This window comes from Pteronotus mesoamericanus, unplaced genomic scaffold (genome assembly GCF_021234165.1).
Source record: "Pteronotus mesoamericanus isolate MK-2021 breed Mesoamerican mustached bat unplaced genomic scaffold, CSHL_Meso_final contig_25, whole genome shotgun sequence".
NCBI classification, from domain to species: domain Eukaryota; kingdom Metazoa; phylum Chordata; class Mammalia; order Chiroptera; family Mormoopidae; genus Pteronotus; species Pteronotus mesoamericanus.
In genome coordinates this window covers 14,990,917-15,014,371 of record NW_026555105.1, presented here as the reverse complement: position 1 = coordinate 15,014,371, position 23,455 = coordinate 14,990,917, and the positions used below count along the sequence as shown (strand labels likewise).

Sequence of the window (23,455 nt, the reverse complement as noted above, 5' to 3'; positions counted from 1 at the left end):
TTGTTACGTGCTAGCCTATACCACCTCACTTACGCTTCTTGTAAATACCTAAAGCTGACTGCAGAATGTCTGGCTTTTTTCACGGTGTTCCCTTGGATGCTGGACAGTAGGCACTTTGGAGATGAGTCACAACGGGGCATGCTCTGGTTATCTGGGTACTTCCCCATTCTCTCCCAGCCCTGAATTTTGAGAAGGCCCTGTGTGCAGGCACTTGGCGAGGGGGAGGTGTTCTTGGCCGCCTGAGTTCAGGTTGCATTCTTCCGCTCGCTAGTGTCCCACCAAGTTGCCTTGATGTAGTCAGTTTGCAGCTTGATTGATTTAGCAGGTGGTGGCTGAGTTCCACAATGACCCCAGGAAGGAATACGGGTCTTTGAGGATGGCTGGTCAGAGCATCTCATGACCACAAACCCTACCTGTTTACAGAAGACAAAGGCTCAGATTTCCTTTTCCGTGGGAGGCAGAGTTATTTAAGGCCAGGGTTCAAATTCTGACTCTGTCTTCCACTGGCTTTTTGGCCTTGGACAATTTCCATTTCCTTGAGCCTCAATTTCTTTATCTGGAATACAGATAATTATATATATACATACATATATATATATATACACACACACACACACACACACACACACACATATATCAGAGTTGTCATAAGGATTTATAATTACACACACACAAAAATGCCTGGTTTCCAAGTTGTAGATAATATTGATGTAGTATCCACAATATTTTCCTACATGGTACTTATCAAAATTCTGATTAGACGGTTGTTTGTGGTCATTACTCTTCTAGTCTGTCTCACCTAATAGGCCAGTGGTTCTCAACTGGGGGCAGTTTGGCTCCCTAGAGGGCATTTGACAATGGAGACATTTTTGGTTGTCACAGCTGGGGAGGGGTGCTATGTCATCTAGTGGGTTGAGGGCAGGAATGTTGCTAATACCCTACAGTGCACAGGACAGCCCCCACAGCAGAGAATTATACAATCCTAAATGTCCATAGTGCCCAGGCTGAGAGAGCTTAGACTGGCCTAGAAACCCCATAAGGCCAGCGACTGTATCTAATTCATTCAGCTCTGTGTCCCCAGTTGCCCAGCATGATGCCAGGCACACAGGAGACAATCAATATGCATTAAAGAGATGAATGAGGTCTTGGAACGCCTTATGTCCCCTGGAGTCCCAGAGCTTTGGCTTGTAGGACATTTTGAATGGGAAGAAGGGATTTAGATGAATCTGAATGACGATCGGCCAATTGGTAATTCAGGCCAAAGAAATCCAGACCACACTGTTTCCTTTCCCAAGCAGGTGCTTTGGGGCCTGAATGATCTGAATAGCAATCACCACTGCGTTTTGCTCGTGTAGACACAGGACCCACCTTTATCTGGACAAGCAGGCCGGGGCACGGGAACAGAGGTGCTGACAAGGAACGCCCTGTCAGCTGGGCTCTTGGGATCTGCCAGGCTGGGGCGCAGCTGCTGTCAGCTTCCTGTTTTTTCCCTTTCTGGTGGAATGAAGGAAACCCACTGAATGGCTATTTTCCACTGACATTTACAGCAATGCGATAGGCCTTGGATTAATGAGGTTAAGCTCCAGTGTGAAATCTGCCCAATCACTTGAAGCTTGGCCAACAGGAAGACATTGCTTGTTTTCTTTGGGCCATCCGATGTCTTTGGATGGCTTTGGCCAGGGAAGCAGGGGTCGTGACTCTGTACAAAAGAAAGGAATGTTCTATGCCCCAGGATTGTAAAGGCTGGAGCATTGTCTCCTTTTCAGTGTATTAAGAAGGTGTGTTTTAATGTGGACTTTGAAATAAATAACTTATTAAAGCAAAGGTTCTCTGTGAGCCCTAGGGTAGCTGCTGAGCCTGGGTCTGGGCTAGTGAGAAGCTCATGCTGTGGTTCTGGGGGATCACCGGGCGTTTGAAGGAACTTCAATGCTGGGCGTTGGCCTCAAAAGGCACTTGGACGGGTGAGAGGTGCACATTGGTTAGAATTTATTCTCACTGGGGAAGGGATCTGAGGTACTGGCCTCAGTCTTGCTCATCTTGGGGTTCCTGCAAAAAGCAGACTGTGATTCAGTAGGATCGGGGGCCTGAGTGTCTGCATTTCTAACAAGCTCCCAGGGGAAGCCATTCTGCTGGCCTGTCCACTGCACTTTGAGTAGCAAGGGTCTGGGGAACCCCCAAGCCTAAAGGTGAGGGGTACCTGATACAATCCACTCAAACACGAAAACAAAGTCAGCCTGTCGTGCCTGTTCACACAGCCACCTGCTCTGCTGGCTGGCTTGCGGACTCACATATTTACTGCGCGCCTTCTTTCTGGGCCCAGACCTGTGACCAGGTGTGGAAGGAGGGCCGTCTGCTCTCAAGGGACCACTGGAACAGCCAGAGCAAGGGCTGAGGGGCTTCTGGTGCTTCCAGAAAAGTGGGTCCGGGAACACACTCTTTCCGACTCACCTGGGGCTTGTTAAATACCCAGATCCCTGGGCCCTAGCCCAGCTTGCCTGCATCAGCACTGGCCAAAGCGGGGCCCTGGGAATCTGTATTTTTAAAAAGTGTGCCAGGTGATCCTGATTCACAGCCAGGCAGGCGAAGGGGTAGCTAGGAGGAAGAACTGGCAGTGCATGGGAATTAGTGGCTCAGCAGGACCAGTGTGAAGTTGTAGAGTTGCGTACTGCTGGATGGAACCTGGCTGAGGGAGGGGTTGAACCTAGCCCACTCTGCTTGCCAAAGTCTGCACCCTGCGGAATTGCATGTGCTTGGAAGAAAGGGTGTCTTTTTCTTAATATGAATAACCATCGTTACCATTTGGTACTTTTTATGAGCCCATAGCTGTCTCTTTAACTCTTTTAGTCCTCCTAGCAACTCTAAGAGGTGGCATTATTACTGATTTTACTGCTGAGGAAACTGAGGTGCAGAGAGGTTCAGTGACTTTCCACTGGTCACACAGCGAGTAGGTGGCAGAGCAAGGACTTGAACCCAGAACATCTGGCTTCAAAGCCCTTGCACTTGATTACTATCTTCTTTGGCTTTTCTTTGGTTGAAAATGCTATGATGCTCCATAAGGCTGTCCCTACGCTGAGGGAGTGGCTTCTTCTAGTTCGTCCCTAAATGGACGGAAGGCTAGCAGTGACCTTGGCTGGCTCTGGAGTCAGACCTGGGTTTAACTCCCACCTCCACCACTTACTGCAACCTTGAGCAAGTTACTTGCTTACCTTCACTAAGCCTCAATTTTCCCCTATGTAAAATAGGAATAACAGTATGAGATGATATGACTCACCATTTAGCCTCTGCTTGGCACATGGGATGTACTCGATACATCTCAACTATTGATATTACATTAGTATCAGCAAAGTCAGCGCCAGGGAGTCACAGATGGCTTCAGAGCAGAGGGAATAGGTGAGCAGAGCCCTGTGCCATGGATGTCCCTGGTGGCTGGTTCAGCTGGTTTGCTCACCCAGGTCATGTGTGAGCAAACCACCTTACTTACCTAGGCATCCCTAGCCTTTGCTTCTTGGCACTGGTTAGAGGCCCTAGTGTTTGGGTCACCTGGTGAATTCTCAGAATTTCTTGGCTCCTAGAATGGTTCAGAGTCTCAGTCAGCACTGGCTTCATTTCCTGTGATCCCAGAGCAAACAAAAGGCACGCATTCTCACACTTACTCCCTTCAGGGCTCTCGGCCCTTCTCCGTGACTCTTGCTGTCTCCACGTCCCTTCTGGAACTCTGTAGTCAATCCCACGGACTGGGCAGAGAGCAAAGGTTGCCCTATAGACATTGCCTAGTGCCTTTTAAAGATATAGGGACAACTTCCTCCAAATTTTCCTTCTTTTTTTTAAACATATAAAATCCAGCTTTTGTTTTCTTATTGCTGTATTTTATGCTTTTTAATAATAAAAGAATACAAAGTCATTATTAAAATTTAAACAGCATGGAAATGTGGAAAACGGAGAGTGATATTTTCCCAAACATTACCAACCACTCATTCTTTTCACCAGAAGAAATTCCTGAATATTTTATGTGTCTTTCCATAAATTTCTTATACGTATACAAATCCATATTCATTGACATGCTTATCCTTTTTAACACATATATAGAACACTCTTCCGAAACTTCCTTCTTTTAGCTAATTTATCTTGGCACATGTCAACACATAGAGATATACCTTGGTTTGTAAGGCTACATGATATTCCAGTAATAAAAATTGACCATAATTTATTTCTACTTCCTTGTTGACAGTTGAGATTGTTTCCAGCTTTTTCCTGCTCTAAATGTATGAAGCTGCAACATCCTTGCTTGTACAGCTTATATCTTTGTACACAGGTATGATTTTATCTATAAGGAAAATTTCCTGCAACTTGAGCTATGACATTGTCAAATTATCCTCTCAAGAGGCCAAATCAATTTCTATTCTATCAACAGTGTGTGGGAATACCTTTCCCTATCCCCTTTTCCAACACTATTAAGTAACTAATTTTTGCCAGTATGATAGAATAAAATAGAAAAGATGTTTCTGAATGATCTTACACAGTAATTCAAATTTTGACCCTTTAAACTGTGCCTACATAAAGATTGTTACATATTTAAGAACTACATTTTACCTAGCTTTATGCTTGGAATGAAGGACATAAAATTAGATTAAACTAGCTTCTGTCCTCAGACTGATACCCGTTTCCTGGAGGAAGAAGATGTGTGGGCAAATAAAATAGGAGAAAGAACAGTGTGGTTCAATTGTGCTAGAGGAATGAATAAACTACGCTAACTTTTATTTGATAACCTCAATCTTCATGAATATCACAAATGAGTTAATAAAAGACAGTATGCACTATGGTGGGGGTGGGGCGGGCTTAAAATCCTCAAAAGAAAGTGACTTGATTAGGAGCAGAAAAATCATGCAGCTTACCTCTAGTGGGGGCAGCAGAATGGGTGGGCAGTAAGGAAGGGAAACATAATTTTGAAATAGTCTCTTTGGTGGCTTCCACGTTTACTAACAGGGTTTGGTGGAGGGAGGCTGTGCCAAAACCCAGCGGAGTTTGCAGCTGGTACTGCTTCCTGATCACCCGTACCTGGGCAGATGTATGTGAGTTCAGCAAGAGTGAGAGCAAAGGAGCAGGGGCTGGCTTTAAAAGACCACAGTCTTGGAGCTCATAGTGTTTGGATGTGGGTGGTAACAATAGGCAGTTACCCCAAGTGTTACAAGGAGGTGTGCTCTGAATAGCGCCCATTGTGCACTGAATACGCCAAATGGGTGTTCAATGAATGAGTGGGGGTCAAAGATGTCTCTGTCTTGTAAACGGGTCCACCTACTCAAAAAGAATAAATCTATGTAGAAAGGGGTATGATCAGCTAATCTTCTCACCTGTGGGGAGCCACACCTTGGCTCCACATTTTCTCTGGGGTGCATGCCCTGGAGATCTTCATGCACTGGGGTTATCTTCAGAACAACACAAGGCAAAGAGCACTTGAAAATATCTGAAACAGTGCTGTGGAATGAACCGAACCGTTGTTTTCCAACAAATCAGCTGAGTGGGGATGTATGGAGTCGACTGCAAAACTTGCAGAGTTAAAGAGACTGTGAAGCCAGGGACGATCCTAACCTGTCCCTTCATGGAAGGCAAGGTGGTGGCCAGGTGAGATGTGTCCTGGATTTAGCCTTCTGTGTGACCTCTTCCCCCAGCAGCCAGGTCTATTTCCTCTGTTCGATGCTACAGTTCTGGTTCCAAGCCAAAGGACCACCCCCTGTGATGGAACCGATGGAACAATCTCAGTGAAATTGTCAGTCTTTTGGTCTCCCACCTTCCTGTCTACTCGCTCTCATTTTTGAAACACCTGCCACGTGCTGGGTAGCTTTATAGCAGCATGTACAGGTGAGTGACACATATGCCTTGTCTTTCAAGAGCATCTAGTCCAGTGGAAGATGCAGATCTGAAACTAACAATTCCTGAAGAATGTTTAGTGCCACAATAGAGAACCAGAGAGGAGAAAGAAATCCATTTGGCACAGGGCAGATAAAGAACAATTCAGAGGGAATAAAAAGAGCATTGAGACATCGTGGAAATGAGACAAGGCAAGGCAAGTGTTGAGCGCGGTGCCTGGAAAGCACTTAAGAGATGATAGATATGATTGTTATAGCCCTTGTACTAGCTCTCAAAGAACAAAGAGGAGTTTGCCAGGTGGAGAGAAAGAAGGGTATTGCCCCTCGGTGGAACAGCATGAATGAAGGTGAGAGAGTGGGTGTGTTGTAGTGAAAACTACACAGGCACTTTGTAGCAGAGAAATCTAAATTGGGTTCAAGTCCTCGTTCTGCCACTTTTGAGTTGTAAGAGTGGGCATGTCAAGAGGAGTCTCCACTTTCTTATCTATGTATTGGGTACTATGATACCTGTTTTAAGTGGCTCATTGTGGGGATTAATTTATTTATACGTAGCACCTGGCACATAGCATGGTCCCAACAAATGGTGGAGGTATGAACCCATCAAACCTGTTCAGTGTAGCTGGGAAATTGTGTTTGATGGGTTTGGGGCATTAGGATGGTCAAAGATAAAGTTAAAATGTCAAGGCCACGTACTGGATGGCTGAACCATTAGGCTGAGGAGTTTAGACTTGACTCTATAGGCAATGGAGAGGTACTAAACGCTTTCCTACAAGGGAAATAACGGAACCAGATTTGGTTTCAGAATGAAAAATCTGCCAGTCATGTGGATGGTGGGTTGGAAGGTAAGGGATGGAGGCAAAGAAACCACTTCGGGAAATGCCGTGGAACCTGCCGCCCACATTACCTGTCAAGTCCCGCAGCCGAGCACTGCCTGTGGAGGCAGATCAGGACAGCGGCGAAGAGCATGGGCTTCAGCGTCAAGGCCGGTAGGGGTTCGAATCATAGCCCTGTTGCTTATGGGCTGTGTGACCTTGACAATTATTACCCTGCTGAGTTTTAGTTTACCCTTCTGTATTAATAATACCTTTATCATAGGCTTGTTGTGAGGATTAGATGAGATAGTGTAGATAAAGCACTTAGCTCTGGAAATGCCATTGATAATTAGAATTTTAAACATGACGTTTTTGACGATGGATCCTTTTTTCCATGTAACGCCTATTAACCTCCCCTGGAGCTACCAATGTTCTACAAAAAAAAAAAAAAACCCAAAAACAAACAAAACCCATCTGCTTTATACTTTCTAGAGAAGCAGCGGCACGTTCTGCTCCAAGAAATAGTAAGGAGGGTTGCCAAGTTCTGTCTAACACAGTGGTTCTTGGATGCATGTTAGACTTACCAGGGGAGCATTTAAGATTTGTAATGCCTGGCTACACCTCAGATCAGTTAAACTAGAATCTCTTGAGGTGGGACCCAGGCACCAGTATTTTTAAAAATTTCAATGAATTAAGGTAAAACAAATATAGAAAAATACACACACCCAAAGTGAATGAATTTTTCACAAACTGAACATGCCTGTGTAACCCATATCCTGCTTTAAAAAAAAAGCACAACCAGAATATTACCAGTACTTTAGAAGCACCCCTTTTCCAGTCACCCTCACCCCCAGGTCACTATCCTGATGGATTACATAGGTCAGTTTTGCCTGTTACTGAATTTTAAACAAATGGGATCATATAGTATGTATTTGTGTGTGTGTGCGCTTGGCTTATTCTGGGTCGCCTTGTGCGAATCCAATTGTGCATTGCTCATTCTCATTGCTGTACAATGTTCCCTTGTGTGAATACACCATAATTCTTTTCTAGACTACTGTTGGGCATTTTGGACAGTTTATACCTTGGGACTATTATAAATAGTGCTATTCAATTCTTGTAAATGCTTTTTGGTGAGTGTATATAGAAATTTCTGTTGGGTATATTCCGAGGAATGAAATTGCTGGGTTATAGGGTGTGCGTATGCTCAGCTTTGGAAGATATTGCCGAGTTCTAAAAGTGGTTTTGTCAATTTATATTTCCAGTGTATTAGAATTCTTGCCAACAGTTGCTATTTTCTGTCTTAAAAAATGTTCCTTTGGCCATTTCAGTGGCTAAATAGTGGTCTTGCTCTGTGATCTTATTATATGTTCCCAGCATCTCCAGGTATTTCCAACATGTAGCCAAATTTAAGAACCTCTTTCATACCAGGTTTTGAAAAAGCAAAACACCTATCAATGAAACTGGATAAAGAGAGGTTACAATGATCAGTAACTCCCTTTGATTTCTGTACCCAGAGCTTTTTTAAAAAAATATTTTATTTATTTTTAGAAGGAGGGGGAGGGAGGGAGAAAGAGAGGGAGAGAAACATTGATGTGTGAGAGACACATTGATCAGTTGTCTCTCGCGCACCCCCAACTGAGGACCTGGCCCACAGCCCAGACATGTGTCCTGACTGGGGATCGAACCAGCGACCTTTCAGTTGTCAGACCGGCACTCAACCCACTGGGCCACAACAACCAGAGTTTTTTATATTCAATAGAACTGATCTGTCTAACCACCTTGTGGAGGATACTTTTGCTGTGGAAGCAGAAATGCGGAGGTATATCAAACCTGGCAGCCCGCCCCGCACCCTCATTCCTCTGAGCTTTATGTGGGGCAAATGGCTCCATCAGGACTGATCTGGGAGCTGGAAAGAGGCCACGGCAGGGCTTCAATTTCTTCTGATTTAAGACCTGAAAGAGAAGGGAGGACATGAGAAGTGTCCTATATATAAAGGTATATGTAGTCTCCTATAACTAGTAGATAGATGCTGTCAGATGAAAAAAATCTGTTTTTTGCTATCAAAGTTTAAGATTTTGTGTTGTATATTTGCTCCAAAAAGCTTGCCCAGTACCTTGCACTTGTAAAGTGCTAAAAAACTGGTCATTGAAGTCAGTATTAGAACTGTGTAACTGTCCCTAGAGAAAAGTACAACTCAGTACAGAGGATGGTGTTGGTGGGGATTTAACTGGTCTGATTAATAGTTTTTGTTTGCTTTGTAGCTTCTGTGCTGTGGGTGATATTTCTTATTTGTTCATTTATTACAAGCATATTTTCCTTTACACCCTCGAGCAAAGTTATTATAATAGCAACTTTACAATTCTTCTCGATTAACTCCAACACCTGGGTCCTCCTGGGGTAGATCTCTATTGATTGTCTTTCATTTTGAGTTTGGGCCACATGTTTATATTTAAAATTTTTTTCTAGTAATTTTGTATTACATCTTGAATATTATGAATGAGACTTGAAGAGACTCTTGATTCTATTTCAAGATATAGATATTTCTCAAAACAGTAATGATTTTTTTTAAGGCAGTTAAGTTGGCTACACTCAAACTCTGAATTCAGTGTCCCTTGAGCGGGAAATAGCTGAAATCTTCCTTGAGTTCTGTTAGCCTCCCATGAGCTGCTTGGAACCTGTCCCATACATGCATCATTCAGGGAGATTTGGGCAGAATTTATACTCAGGATTTGGGGCTACTGTTTTGTGCCTCTTTTCTAGGATGTCTCTCCTTACTTTCCAACTGCAGTTACCTGAACTCTGTCCTCTAATTCCTCAGTCAGAGTGAAGATTTCTATCCAAACTGTAGCCACCATGTACAACATTGACTTGGACTTGCACTCCGGTCAAAAGCTGTAAAAATATGGCCATCACCTATTGTCATTTCTTTCTTTGAAGTGTTGACTCCCCTCCAGTTTCTGTATGCTTGTTATTGAACAGCTCTAGTGCCTTTCAATAGGTTATCTGTGTGTGTGGGTAGGGTTTATAATAGTTGCATGTGAGAGGGGTGGGCCGATAAGAGCTACTCTGCCATTACTAGAAACAGAACCTTTGTCGTCAATCGTTTTGCTCACTAAGGGACACTCAGAGCTACTCTCCCGTGCCCCATTTTATTGCTTAGCACATAGTAGATAGCAATAAATATGTATTGATTAAATGAATGTAGCTTGAAATTAAAAACGAAAGTGAATCAGGGGCGAACATTTCCTGAAACTAGTAAATTGGTAACCTCAGATATAAAATAGAAAACGTCTTCCGTAATTTGCTGGAGAAAATGCTGAGTCATGTAATTGAAATAATATTAGGTCCCCAGATATCTGAGTGTAGACCAAAGTGGCTGACAAAGTGAACCTGAGATTTCAACACGAGGAGGTCAATTCAGTTGTGATGGTAATCGCACTTTCAAGGGATTAAATCTGTGGCTTACAGAGAATTTACCATGGTCGAAGGAAATCAAGCTGGTCAAAGGGGAAGCAGAGGTATGCTTGGAGTTCTGTACATCCAAGAGGAGCCAAGAGGAGGGAATCAAAGGGAAGGAACTTTGGCTGGAGATCAAAGAGGGGAGGAACTGAAGCAATGTAAAGGCAGTCTACTACAGCTTGCTTGTCTCTGTGTGGTGACCTGGAAGGTCACCGGCCCTGCACTCAGAGACTTCAAAGACTGTGCATTGGATGGAAACTTCACACCAAAATGCAGAGCATCTGGGGACTTCCTAATTTAGTCCACTGACAGTTTCATCACAGGGAGTAGAGGACAGAGGACAGTTGCTGTTACAAATCTGGTTTGGGAGCTGCTGGGTGAAGGAGAAAAATGAGAAAGTGCACACCAAGAAAGGGGATACTGGTGACAAGGGGGCTGAGCCCACAGGGATTTGGAAGGCAGATTTTATGAAATTTAGGATGAGATACAGCTATTTCCTGCTAAGCCTCCAAGGGTGATGACAGCTCCAATAGTAGGGGAAGTTATGGCTTTGCTCATCTGTCCTTACTCTGCATAGATTTCTTTTATTCTCCTTTGAGGACCCTTCTTCTTGCTCTCAGTCATGCCTCTGTGGGCCGTCTTCCCTGCCTGGCATTTTTTTTTGTTTGTTTGTTTATTTTCAAGCAGGGGAGGTATTCAGAAGACTTAACCATCGCTCCATAGGCACAGATCAATCAGAAGAGAGGCTGGAATGTCAGCCCAACTTACAAATTTCCTTAACCTCTTTGAGCAATAGCTTTCTCCTCTTGAAATGGAGACAGTACCTGCAGTGCAGAGTTGGTGCAATGATCTCAAGAGATGTCACCTGTGAAGAGCTGGGCCCATGGAAGGTGTGCCATGCCCAGAAGCTGCCGTTACTCCCCTGCCTTCTTTATTTCTGGGTTCATTTCTTTTACATGCTTTGTGGGTTTTATGATGCTTATCGTTAATTTAATTAAGCACATGTTTTACTCTATACTGACTTCAACAATTATTTGTCCTGTCACAAGTTGATCTGTCTGGTTTCTTAGCCAAAATGTCCTCTTAGCTCCCTGGTCATAAATACTGTAGATTGTCTGAAATCTTGTTGCATTTCATGAGGAAGATCTTTTAAAAACACTTTAAAAAAAAAAAGAGTTGTTCTTAGTGCCTTCTTCTCCTTTTATGTACATAGACTTTGGAATTAAGTAGACCTGGGTTCAAATCCCAGCTCCACCACTTACTGGCTGCTCGGTTAATTGGTATCCATTTGCCACATTGCTCTAATTCTTCCCCTCCTCGTTCTTTTTTTCTCTGGCACAGGACCTTCTCTTTTGAGTCCACCTCTGTGCTTTTTATTGTCCTTTGTTCCTTTGTAACTTTTCTCTAAACCTCAGTGAACAAACAATATGAAAAGCTCTTTAAAATTCCCATCCCCACTACTTCCTAACTGTATAAGAACACCCCTGGCTAAAGGGGAAAAGATCACTTGCTAGGGATACCTTTGGAGTTTCTGAAGTGGAGAGAAGGATCTTGTTAGGAAGCCGACCACAGTCCCCTTTCTCACTTATGTTGGTAATGGTGTGGGGTCCAACATGCTCGGAAAGGACAAGACAGGGATCCCTGGCCAGTAGTGGTGCCTTTGCCCCTCCCCCCTCAGGACGGGACACCGTCCAGTTGCCAGCGGAATGCTTATCTCCCTACACTCCAGGGACAGAGTGGGGAGAGGTGGCAGTCAGCAGCGGGGCTGCCACCCCTTGTTTGAGTTGGCTCGAGGAAAGGATGCCGGTTTCCTAGAACCTGGGGGAGGTGGAGTACAGTTCTTCATTCTACCCCCTCGTGCCAGTTATTAGAGATATTCCTATTACAAGAGAACCTAAGATATTCCTGATTCTTATCTACTATTGAGGCCACGGTGATCTGGGGCTGTTGTTTGGCTGACATCCTGGGATTTTAGGGGCCCTTCCACTCACTCTGATAACTTTCTAGATGTTTGTGTTTAAGACTAGAGGATTTTGAACAATGGGGTGAAGGCAAGTGTAGAAATCCAGGTTTAGGGAAACATGACAGAGAACAGAGTTGCAGGCCAGCGTGCGTGCAGCCACTTCGCACTCCTTCGTCTCGGTGGCAGGCGCTGCTAATCATTCAGGACACTCATTCCTCCTGTTACCACACGTGGCCTCATAGCCCCTGGCCTCACAGTGCTCCAAGAAGCCACAACAGCCTAAGAGCTGGCCCAGGAGCGTGAAATCTGGCCAAGGATGTCATGCTGAGAGAGGGAGGCAGAAGACGCAGAGGCCACTCCAGCCTTAGCCAATGTGAGTGGCTGTCCTCTGTTTAATAAATGTGTAACCCGGGAGGGCGTTCTGCGGCCACAGGTGGCTGTCCTTTGGAAAACGATCCCTCCAGCTGCAAAGGAAGCATTTGTCTCCCTGCAAAGGGAGGGGGTGGAGCACACTCCCCCAAGCCTGGAGCAACAGCATGTGTAATTTGACTCCCATTTCCCTGTGCTTAGCTATTACATAAGCTTCTTTAGAGGATTGGGGGTTTGGTTTAGCACCATCACTGTGACTGACTAATGTATTCGTATGTGCGCCCCATCCTTAGCACCTTCATTCTGTCCCCTGCAGCCTCCCCCACACTGGCATTCTCACCCACAAGCGTGTGGGCCTCTCCGTGGGTTTAGGTTAACGGGGAGAAGTTCAATGTAGAAGACTGGTGTGTTCATAGGTTTTCCTTCACCTGTTTGAGCTATGGCTTCCTTTGAAGTTTTCTTGGAACTGAGCCTGAGAAAGCTGTCTCACCTTCACAGGCAGAACGAATCCAAGACATCATCCATCAGTACCTCCTTAGAATGGTCCTGAGAAGATGCCTGACCTGCTGGATACCAAGTGCTGGCTGCAGATATGCATGTTAGAGTGCTTGCTGCTAATACATACAGATGATCTGTTTGCCAGGCCAGCATTGGGGCCAACCCCACCTACAGCCCTACCGGGACCTTGTCTCTGGGCAGTGTCATGAGTGGCTGTGGGTTCTTGGTGGTGGGGACCCCAGCATCGTGTCATGGCTGGCCTTTGTTGAATTGTCAACATTTGACAGTTTTTCCTCATGCCAGGCTGACCCTACAGCTTCCTTTTGCCTGTCTGTGATCCCAACTCTGCTCTCCAGAGACTTGGAACAAAGTTAACCCTTTCCCTCCTGGCTTTTGTTAAGGCCTGATCCTATATTCCCAACATGGCCCTATCAGTTCAGAGAGAGGCCAACTGGGCTATCATCTGCCTCTGGGCACGATCCTTTTCCTGACAGCTCATGGTGCATTAGTTGCTCGATCACTTTTTGTTCTTGGTAAACTCGTGGATTTTGCGTCCCGCTGCCCTCTCGTGAGCCCCTACCCTCAAGTCTTGCCAAATTAAGGCATAGTAAATGGCCTTCAGGGGACAGTGACAAGTCAGGGCCAAGCTAGGGCCACTGCTTATAGTTCTGAATGAAGGAGCACAGCAGGAAGAGATGGATTTATTTAAGAAGCAGACCCTAGGGGACCCACATCTCTCAACGTATTCAAGACCAGATGTCTGTCTAGGATGATTGTGCCTAAAGTCCAGGAGGGTTAGAAGAGTCAGTCCATAAAATCCTGTGAGAATGGTGGAGGGGAAGATAAGGCTAAGTTCTAATTCAGATGTTTGGAGCAGCAAGGGCCCCAGAAGTCTCCTTGCTCCTGAGTAAAGCATCTTTATACTGGGGGGTGGTGGGGACTGAGGCTGTTGTTCATTCAAATAAGTGTGTTGTGGGGGGGGCAAGGGTGTGCATCCTTTAGGAGAGAAAGTGGGTCCCACGTGAGACCCGAGGGGGAGGGGGAGCGGCAACTGGGGGTGGGCAGGGGAGCCAGGGCTGTGTTTTGTTTCCCTTTTCCCCTTGTGTTCAATGCTACAGGAAGCTCAGGGAGAAGGCCGCGACTGCCTTCCTCCAGGCTGCTGCCAATATTGTGTGAAGAAGAATAGCTTAAGAGCAAGAAAAAAAAAAAATCTTTTTTTGGCTCATTGATGACTAATTTTTTTTTACACTTTTTGTACCTTCCAAATTTTCTACAGTAAGTACACAACTTTTATAATGACAGAAACAACCATTATTTTTACAATAACTATCCCGTAATTTTCACAATCCTCTTGATTGCGTGCAGTCAGAGAGTAGAAAGATAAAGCGAGAAAAACACACAGATAGGATAAAAACATGTAAGAAAATAAGAAGCAAAGATCATGCTGACCCACAATCTGCATTCAATAAATGCTTACAAATAAATACAGAGTAGGAAAAAAGTGAAGGCTGCCATCTCAAACAGATATGAATTTAACCCCAATGCTCCTGTTTGCCAGCGAAGCAGTCAGGAATGAGTTACTTTAAAAGTTTGTTTTCTCACTTGCAAAAATAGGAATTGAATTTCCATCTCACTGAGCTGTTACCAGAGTCATATGAAGGCAGTATGTGAAGAGGCTAGCATGGTATAAATGCGTGCTTTTCAACTTTTTCAGTCTATTAATGCACTTGTGTATACAATATACAGAGGCGATGAATGGATAGCTTAACGAATGCTTGGAGGCGCGTACCTGGTCAGGTGAAAAGGAGTAACTGTGGGCGGAGCAAGGGAAGACTGCATCCGTTTTCTGACCCACAGAAGTGAGGGATAGCAGTACTTACTGGCAAGAGGAATTAGGCGACTGAATTGAATTTGGATTCTATAAATGTGTCAAGTTTCAGAAAAAAGTGAGAGAAGCCTAAACCGTGGGATGTTGATACTATGCGCCTATAGCATCAATTAGGATACTTGAGGCTGCAAGTAACCAAAATGCAACTAAAATGGCCTGATACAAAAAGGGAGCAATAATCTCAGGTAACGAGAAGTTTGGGATTAGGTTTATCCAACAGTTGGAGGATGCTGACAAAGACCATATTTCCTCTTCCTTTTCACTGTTACGTTACTTTCCTCAGTTCTCATATAGCTACTAACCTCAGAAAAGGGGCTGTGTCTAACCAAGTACCTCTTTTTAGAAGCTACAAAAACTTCCCCCATCTTGGGAAATTTCCCATCCTATCATTGGCCAGAATTGCCTCACATGGGGCTGCTTCTCCTGAAACACAGGGAGGACACATATCAAACAGCTCAATTAGAAAGAACCAGAGGAGAAGCAGAGAAGTGAGTCCTGTGGCTTCTGGAAGGGCAGCTCACGGGGTCTGCCCTATCTCTGTGCGCACAGGATGCACAGGGAGTTGAACAAAACATGAAACTGGAGTCTGAATGGATAGTACTGATGTACTACCAAGGATCAATATGTATGAAATGAAAGAGGAGGCCAAGAAATGGATGCCCCTGGGCTGGGATCTAGGTCGGGATTCGTGGGCAGGGGAAGAACAGCCTTGTTTCCCACCAGGCACTGCTGGGACGCTAAAGATGCTAATGGGCTCACCCAAACAACAACAACAACAACCACAACAACAACAACCAGCCAGAGACAAAAGATGAAAGACAAGAAAAGGCGTGCGGGTGCACTGTAGAATGTGATACCTCCACCCTCATAATCTAGGAACTCTCCTGGCAGGCGAAGAGCCGGCTCTGGCCTGGAGGGACTTACAGGGAAGCTTGTGAGGGCCCATAGCCAGTGGGGGTCCAAAAAATAGCCCAGATGCCCACCTTGGGGGACACTCCTGAACCACCAACGATCCCCATGATGTCCTCCGACACAGCCCCACAGCAATCTCTAGACCCTCTCGGCTCTCACGTCCCTGAAGTGAAAACTCCCCACACCCCACCACACAGGGTAAGTGTTGAAATCTTCCCACAACACGGGTGGTCTGCCGAGGCTTCCTCCATCCAGTGAAGTAGTCCCATGCTGTAGAATATAAGGGCCGAGAACTGGCCGATGTTCCATTTTTCATGTCCCTTCCTTCCTGGGAGAAGACAAGGTTGGGATGGGCTGCATTTTCAGCTAAACTGATAGCCCCTTGGAATCATGTCAGCATTGCCTTCATCACTGGTGTATGGCACACAGAACTTCAAGGTCCAAAGATCTTTTGGATTCTGAAGCAACTCCAGGATGGAGCTCTGGCTCTTCTCCCCGACCTCTAAGATGAGCTTCTTCAAGGAAGTGATTATTTGATGAAGCCTTAATGTGTTCTCAGTCTGTTTCTTCTTTGTCTCTTCTTTTTGGCTCAAACTCTGAAGAAACAGTTACTCTTGTTCAGATGCCAGGAAGCAGCACAGCTTTGCAAACTCTGCACTGAATCTCGTTCGCTGGTTCTTCATCTTGTTCTTCCACTGCAGCATTCTTCACTTCCATGTCCTGTAAATGCATGGCTTTCTTCATCTTGGCCGTCAGACAATGTTGGGTCTTAAGTCTTTCCCGGTAACTCTCCAAGGCCTGGTCAATGGGCGCCATGATGTGGGCCTGGTACTCCTGGATCTCCATACACAGCAGGCACATGGGCCACTGGTCATCCTTGCAGAAGAGCCACAGCGGGTCCTGGTGGCGGCCTCACAGGCAGGGGGACGGGGGCCCTGCTGGGGCACCGCATCTTCTCTCTCACAGGGGCCAGGGCCCAGCTGGGTTTCTGTGCGTGGCTCCCCAGGCCTGGGCACCTGGCATGATGGGATGTGGGTTGCTCAGGAAAAAAAAAATTTTTTTAACATTTTCTTTTAGCAGTGTGAACTTTGAGACACTGTCTGACTCATGCTTTAAAGCCTCCTTCATTTGAATTCACCTTCCTTTGTATTGTTTTTCTTAAGGCACTAGGCTTGAGTCCAAAGATGTGTCAACCAGCTGCTCCCCTGGGACCTGAGCAGTCACAGGGCCTGGGCCCTCTTCTCCCATCTCAGGGGGCAGCGGCCCGGTTTGGGCTTCCCCACCCTTCCTCAAGGCTGGCCCTCACCTTTGGCCTGCCGCTCTTTAAGTGGCCCCTGGAAGGGGAAGTGGGGGTATCTGGTAGTATGCCACAGCGAGAGGCTGCTTATCTTGCCCGCTGTTCCTTCTGCGGTCCCCATTCCTGCATTGCGAAAGACGGCATTAGGGGGCTTTTGGCTACAGGTAACAAAATTCAATCCAACTGTTTTAAATGACAAAAGGTATTTTGTTGGCTTGGATAGCTGAAGTCCAGAGGCCCCTATGTTAAAGGACCCTGTTTCTTTCCTCTGGCTCCTGAGTATTGGCGTCATGTAAAGGCCAGCTTCTTGCATGGCCGGCACCAAGTTCATGTCCAGCAGCAATTGGGGTCCATGCTTATGGTTTCCCGGCAGTGGGATGAAAAAGCTTCTCATTGGGCCCGTTTAGGTCATTTGTCTATCCCCAGCCAATCACTGTGCATGGACTTACGCCCTTGCCGACAGGCTGTGGCCAACCAGGGCCCAGCATGGAATGATAATGGAACTACAAGGACCACACCACCAAACTGTCTTTCAAAGGACCTATGCCTTTCTTCCTCTTCTTATTTTCTGGGAAGCATATTCATTCCCCAAACAATACTCTTACCATAGTCTTCTTTTTGTCCTGTAGCGCATCCTGCCCATCCCCCATCCACCAGCCCCCAAGCCCCAGCACCTTCCTTGCCCTCTCCTCTCAGGCTCAGCTTTCTGGAACACAGCCCAGCTTACTGCGGATGTTCTCTGACTCAGTTTCTCCCCTGGCAGGCAGTGAGGGTTACTGGACGCAGCAAGAGGAATCAAGTTCAGATTGTGCCACAGAGCAATAGGCATTGAATCAGGCTCACCCAACAGCCTGGCCCTGCCTCACTGAGGGTCAAGTGCCTTGGCCTTGGGTTTCCTGCTGCCCACCAGCAGGCTCTTGTAGTTCCTCTGGCCAGACCTCACACAGCCATTTGTTGGAAAACTTAAGTTCTACACCCTATTCTACCTTGCTTCTGATTTCTCTTATATCACACACACTTCCTGGATAATCCTCACCCCCCAATCTTGCCTCTTCAGACCCCTCCCACACCGATCTTGCCAGTCCTGCCACTCTGCTGACGTTTGGCCCCGCGTGCCCAGTTCTCTGCAGGATGGTCCATCTGGATATTCCCAAGACACACTAGGCTGCGTGTCTTGTGGAGCTGGTTGTCCTCCAAATGCGGTCTTTGGGGATCTCCTTTAAGTGTGGATGATGCCGTTGCTGTCCCAAGTCCTGGCAGCTTGGGCTGTGTCCCCACCACCGTCCAGGGCTATCTCTGGAAATATAAGACAGGTGTGCACTGGTGTCTGGAGGAGGCCAGTCGCCAGCCCTTTGGAGCCAGGGCTTCTGTGGGCTATCCCAGCGCCCAGGCCAGCACCCTGTCTTGGGAGCCGCCCAGCTGTTGTGTTGGCGGCAGGGTGGCAATTCTTTAATTAGACCAAGCAGGGTTTTCTCGGCCGGGGGTGGGAGGAGGTGTGTGGGTCTATTGGGGGAAACTAGGTCACCTGAAAACCAGTAGTCAAGAGGGAGCTGTCCTGGAGCCTCAGCTCCAGGGAACCCAGAGGGGTGAGGTGGGAGGGGCCGGCAGGGAGAGCAAAGTCGGAGAAAATGTGCTCTGGCCCCTTTTAATGGCCCTTGGGAGGCAACGTCCTCACTTTTCTCCAGGGGGCTGGGCAACTGCCCTTAATTCCTTCACCCCAAGCAAACTGCCCAAACCAGAGTGTGTTCCGTCTGCCTGGGGGCCACCATCGTAGGACCCGGGGGTGAGCATGGCACTGGGAGTCAGGCCCAGCCTTCAAGGTACTGCTCAGTTTCTGAAGATTGTCATCCCTGAAGGTCAGTGGCCAGGTGGATTTTCCACATGTCAATCACATACAATTTTTGCCAAACCGAACTGCCATCATTATTTACTCTTTTCTTTGCTCCCACCTTGCTAGCTTTCCACTGGAGTAGATTTATTCAAAAAGGAAATTTCATATCACTACCTTAAAAAAAACAGTAACTGAAAAATCCACAGAAAATGCAAACAATGTCATTTTATTCTATCCTGGATACAATCGCTTGTCCAAGGCCACTGGACCACAAGCAGTTTGTTGAATTGCTTGTTGAACAGCTCCAGAGGCCGGAGTCTATTCTGTGGATATGCACAATGGCTCCCCTGTACCTTGGTCCTTGTCTGCACTGAGGAGGCTCAGAGACTATCTTTGCTTTCTTGTGCAGATTGGACCTTGATATTTGTAGACTTCTGCCTAAGACAAGCTCCATGCATTTGAACATTGCCAAGCTCCCTCTCAGCCCGTGTCTCTACTCCTTTCTACTCATCCTTTGGGATTATCAGTTGTCCTTTACTATGGAGGACCTTGTCTGATAACCCTGGGCAGGTTCGTCCTTTCATTTTTCTACCTGTGTGATGTAGGGAAGTTACCTAATCTCTCTGTGCCTCACCTTCCTTATCTATGAAATGGGGGTGATAATAGTACCTACCTCATTAGCTTGTCAGGAGGATTAAAAGAATTTATAGGTAGATAGGCAGACAGATTGGGATTTCCTAGAAGGCAGAGCTGGTCTCTAACCCATCTGAACCAAGTCTTGTCACCGAGCAGGTCTTCACTGAATGTTTGATTACTTGAGGAAGGGCAGCTAGTAAACATGTGACTCACCAGCTCCCAGGAGGTCTGACCATCAGAACAATATGACGTGGTTTTGAAGTCAACTCTTCTGAGTTCCTTTTAAAAAGGCAACCAAAATATCTACCTAAATGGCTAAAATAAAAGCCAGTGACAACAGCAAGTGCTGGCAGAGAAACGGGATTACTCGTATGTTGCTGGTGGGAATGAAAAATGATACAGCCACTCTGGAAAAAGAGTTTGACAGTTTCTTATAAAACTAGACATCTGATTGCCCTATGAGCTAACGGTTGCACTCCTGGACGTTTACTCCAGAGAAGTAAAAACTTACATTCACAGAAAAATCTGTACATGAATGTAACAGCCCCAAACTAGAAACAACAAAGCTGTTCTTCAGTGCGTGAATGGTTAAACAGACTAGGGCGCACCCATAAAATGAAATACTACTCAGCTATAAAAGAGCTACAAACTATTGATACAGGCAATATTTTGGATGACTCTTAAAGGAATCGTGCTGAGTGGAAAAAGCCAATCCCCAAAAGTTACCTACTGTCTGATCATAGTGATATAACATTTTTGAAATGAAAAAATTCTAGAGATGGGCAACAGATTGGTGATTGACAAGGGCAAGGACAAGAGTGTGTTGGGGAGGCGGGGTTAGGGGTCCTGTGTGATGGAATTGCTTATACCGGGACCACGGTGGTGGATACACAAACCTGCCTATGGAATGAAGTTGCATAAAACTAAATACAAACATGCACACACATGGGCTTGAGTAGATGTCAAACTGGGGAAATCTGAATAAGACTGATAGATTGCATCAATGTCAGGTTCCTGGTTGTGATACTGCACGGCAATTTTGCAAGATGTTACCACTGGGATAAATTGGATAAAACGTACATGGCATTTCTGTGTTACTAGTCATAACTGCATGTGAATCTACAATGATCTCAAAAAGAAAAGTTTAATTAATTTAAAAAGCATTGTAAGGTATTCAGCCCTGGCTGGTGTGGCTCCTTGAATTGAGCATTGGCCTGCTATCCAAAGTGTCACTGGTTTGATTCCTGGTCAGGGCACATGCCTGGGTTGCAGGCCAGGTCCCTGTTTGGGGCATGTGGGAGGCAACTGATTGAAGTATCTCTCACACATTGATGTTTTTCTCCCTCTCTTTCTCCTTCCCTTCCCCTCTCTGTAAAAGTAAGTAAAAATAAAATCTTTTTTTTTAAAAAAAAAAGCATTGTAAGGTCTTCAAAAGAACAGAAAACAAAAGGCAACAAAGCAAGTTAGCTGTTTCCTGCCGAGCCTTGCCATAGGCTTATGTTTACCCTTGAGGTCAGGTCCTCAGATCCCCTGGACCTTTGCCCTGGGAGTTTCGCCAAGCCAGCCCCTTCCCATTCTGCCTGTCTACCCTCCAGTCTCAGAGCTAGGAGAGCCTGAAGAACATTCTGGCCCAATCTGAGCACTCGAGGGTCCAGGCTAAGATTGAACCCTGATCTTTAGCCTCTTGAAGACAGGCAACCGCCCGCCGACCCCCCCAGCCCCGCCCTGCTGCCGCTGCCGGATGGGAATGAAACAGAGAAACCAGGAGATAACAATCACTTCCTAAAGCACAGGGCCATCCTGATCCTCTTTGTGACAACGGAAATTTCCACATCATGCAAATATAACCCGTGCCGGTCTGTCTCTGTCACCCATCAACCCCCAATTCTCCGCCAGCCTGGCCTGTGGGTTCCCAGATGTACCGCATTTACACATCCCTGCCCTTCCTCCAAGCTGGTTTCTCTTTGCTGCTGTACTAGGTGTATAACATTTTTGGTCAACTCTTTCTATTCCTTGAACATTGTATAAATTCTGGGAGGTAGATACAACATTTTATAGGTGGGAAAACAGGCTTAGAGAGGTTCAGGTTGTCTTAAGACTCTTTCCCTCTTCATCCGAGAGCCCATGGGGTCTGAAGATGGGGACTAATGGGCCTTAGGCTCTGAAGTTTTCTGGACCTCATGTTGTCCAGGAATCAATGAGAGCAAGAAGTGTGACTTAGAAAAATATATATATTTTAAAGATCAGTCAAAGAGGAACAATTCAACTAAGATTTTCTAGGTCTCAGTAGTTCCACAATTATCAAACTTTTTGGTCTTAGACCCCCGTTATACTCTTAAAATTAAGAATCCCAGAGAGCTTTTTTTCTTTGGGTCATATTTGTTAACATTTAGCATAAATACAAATTAGTACTGAGGAATTAAAAATATAGTACTAATTCTTTTAAAATTAACAATAAACCCCTTTCCTTGGCTGGTGTGGCTCAGTGGATTGAGTGCAGACCTGCGAACCGAAAAGTTACGGGTTCGATTCTGGATCAGGGCACATGCCTGGGCTGTGGGCCGGGTCCCCAGTTGGAGGCATGAGAGAGGCAACCAATTGCTGTGTCTCTCGCACATCGATGTTTCTCTCCTCTTTCTCCCTGCCTTCCCCTCTCTCTAAAGGTAAATAAATAAAATCTAAAAAAACAAACCAAAACAACCCCAATAAACCCCTTATATGTTATAACAATGTAACAATAAATCCTTCTATGTTATAACAATGTAACCACAGTAAATGGTAAGATATGATGGAGATGTTAGCTAACACTACATTGGTAATCATATAGCAATCTATAAGTGTATCAAATCAACACCTTAAATTTACACAATTTACAGGTCAATTATATCTTAATAAAGAAAAAAACAATAAAATAGAAAAAAAAGTGTTTTGAACATTGGCGAGGTGACAGAATCAAATCTGCGTTGAGCTTGACAAGCATGTCCACCTTGTCTCTCTCCCTGCCACAGGCCCCACCATGAGGCCCCAGCCCCGCCAGAGCCCCCGCGCTCCCCGGGCCCCGGGCACGCCGTGCTAGCCCCTATCTGGGGTGTGGGGAGGCCCGGTGGCCATGGCCAGCCACGTGGACCTGCTGACGGAGCTGCAGCTGCTGGAGAAGGTGCCCACGCTGGAGCGGCTGCGGGCTGCCCAGAAGCGCCGGGCGCAGCAGCTGAAGAAGTGGGCGCAGTATGAGCAGGACCTGCAGCACCGCAAGCGCAAGCACGAGAGGAAGCGCAGCACGGGTGGCCGGAGGAAGAAGGTGACCTTCGAGGCCAGCGTGGCCCTGCTGGAGGCCTCCCTGCGGAACGACACTGAGGAAGGTAGGCCACTCTGATCTTGCTTGCTGGCGGCACCTCAGGGTTTCACCCCCCAGGTTCTGTGCAGTAGATGTGCGGGCTGGGGATGGGGGATCTGGCCACCTCCTGAGTTTGTCAGCCTCGTACATCTTGGGAAGGCTCCAAATAGGTCTTACGCTTTTTTTTTTTGTGGTGAGGGGGAGGATCAAGAACCCCAGTCTTCGGCTAATGAACGTCATCATAATTTTCCTTCCCTGCCACAAATATTTACTGACAACCTACTTCTTGTACATTATTATTCTACGTTTCTGGTAAACAGCTTGGGTTGGATCAGTCTCCCTCCTCCAGGAGCTCAGTACTCATAGGAGCTTGCATTTCTTAGGCCCTTCCTCTGTGCAGACCACCAGCTGGGAGTTAGTCTTTCATTTAGCCTTTGCTGCAGGGGCAGGTGGTGTAGGGGGTGGTTAACTGCATAGGCTCCCAGCTTAGACGATGTGGGTCTAAAACTGACTTTGTCAATTGTTTCCTGTGTGACCCTGGCAGGTAGACAAGGCATTTTGCTTCCTGTACCTCAGTTTCCACCTCTGTAAA

The 23,455-nt window shown here is 46.1% G+C and overlaps 1 protein-coding gene and 1 pseudogene across 1 annotated transcript in view; one reads left to right on the top strand and one right to left on the bottom strand.

Annotated features, from left to right (window-relative positions):
• The window catches only part of PPP1R16B (protein phosphatase 1 regulatory subunit 16B), an 86,038-nt gene that overhangs the window by 4,383 nt on the left and 58,200 nt on the right, over positions 1-23,455 (top strand). The window contains exon 2 of the mRNA XM_054573757.1: positions 22,538-22,888. Coding sequence (XP_054429732.1) covers positions 22,639-22,888 — 250 coding nt within the window. The 5' untranslated portion in view covers positions 22,538-22,638. The remainder of the gene's footprint in view (positions 1-22,537; positions 22,889-23,455) is intronic.
• LOC129070913 (E3 ubiquitin-protein ligase TRIM4-like) lies at positions 14,730-17,183 on the bottom strand (annotated as a pseudogene).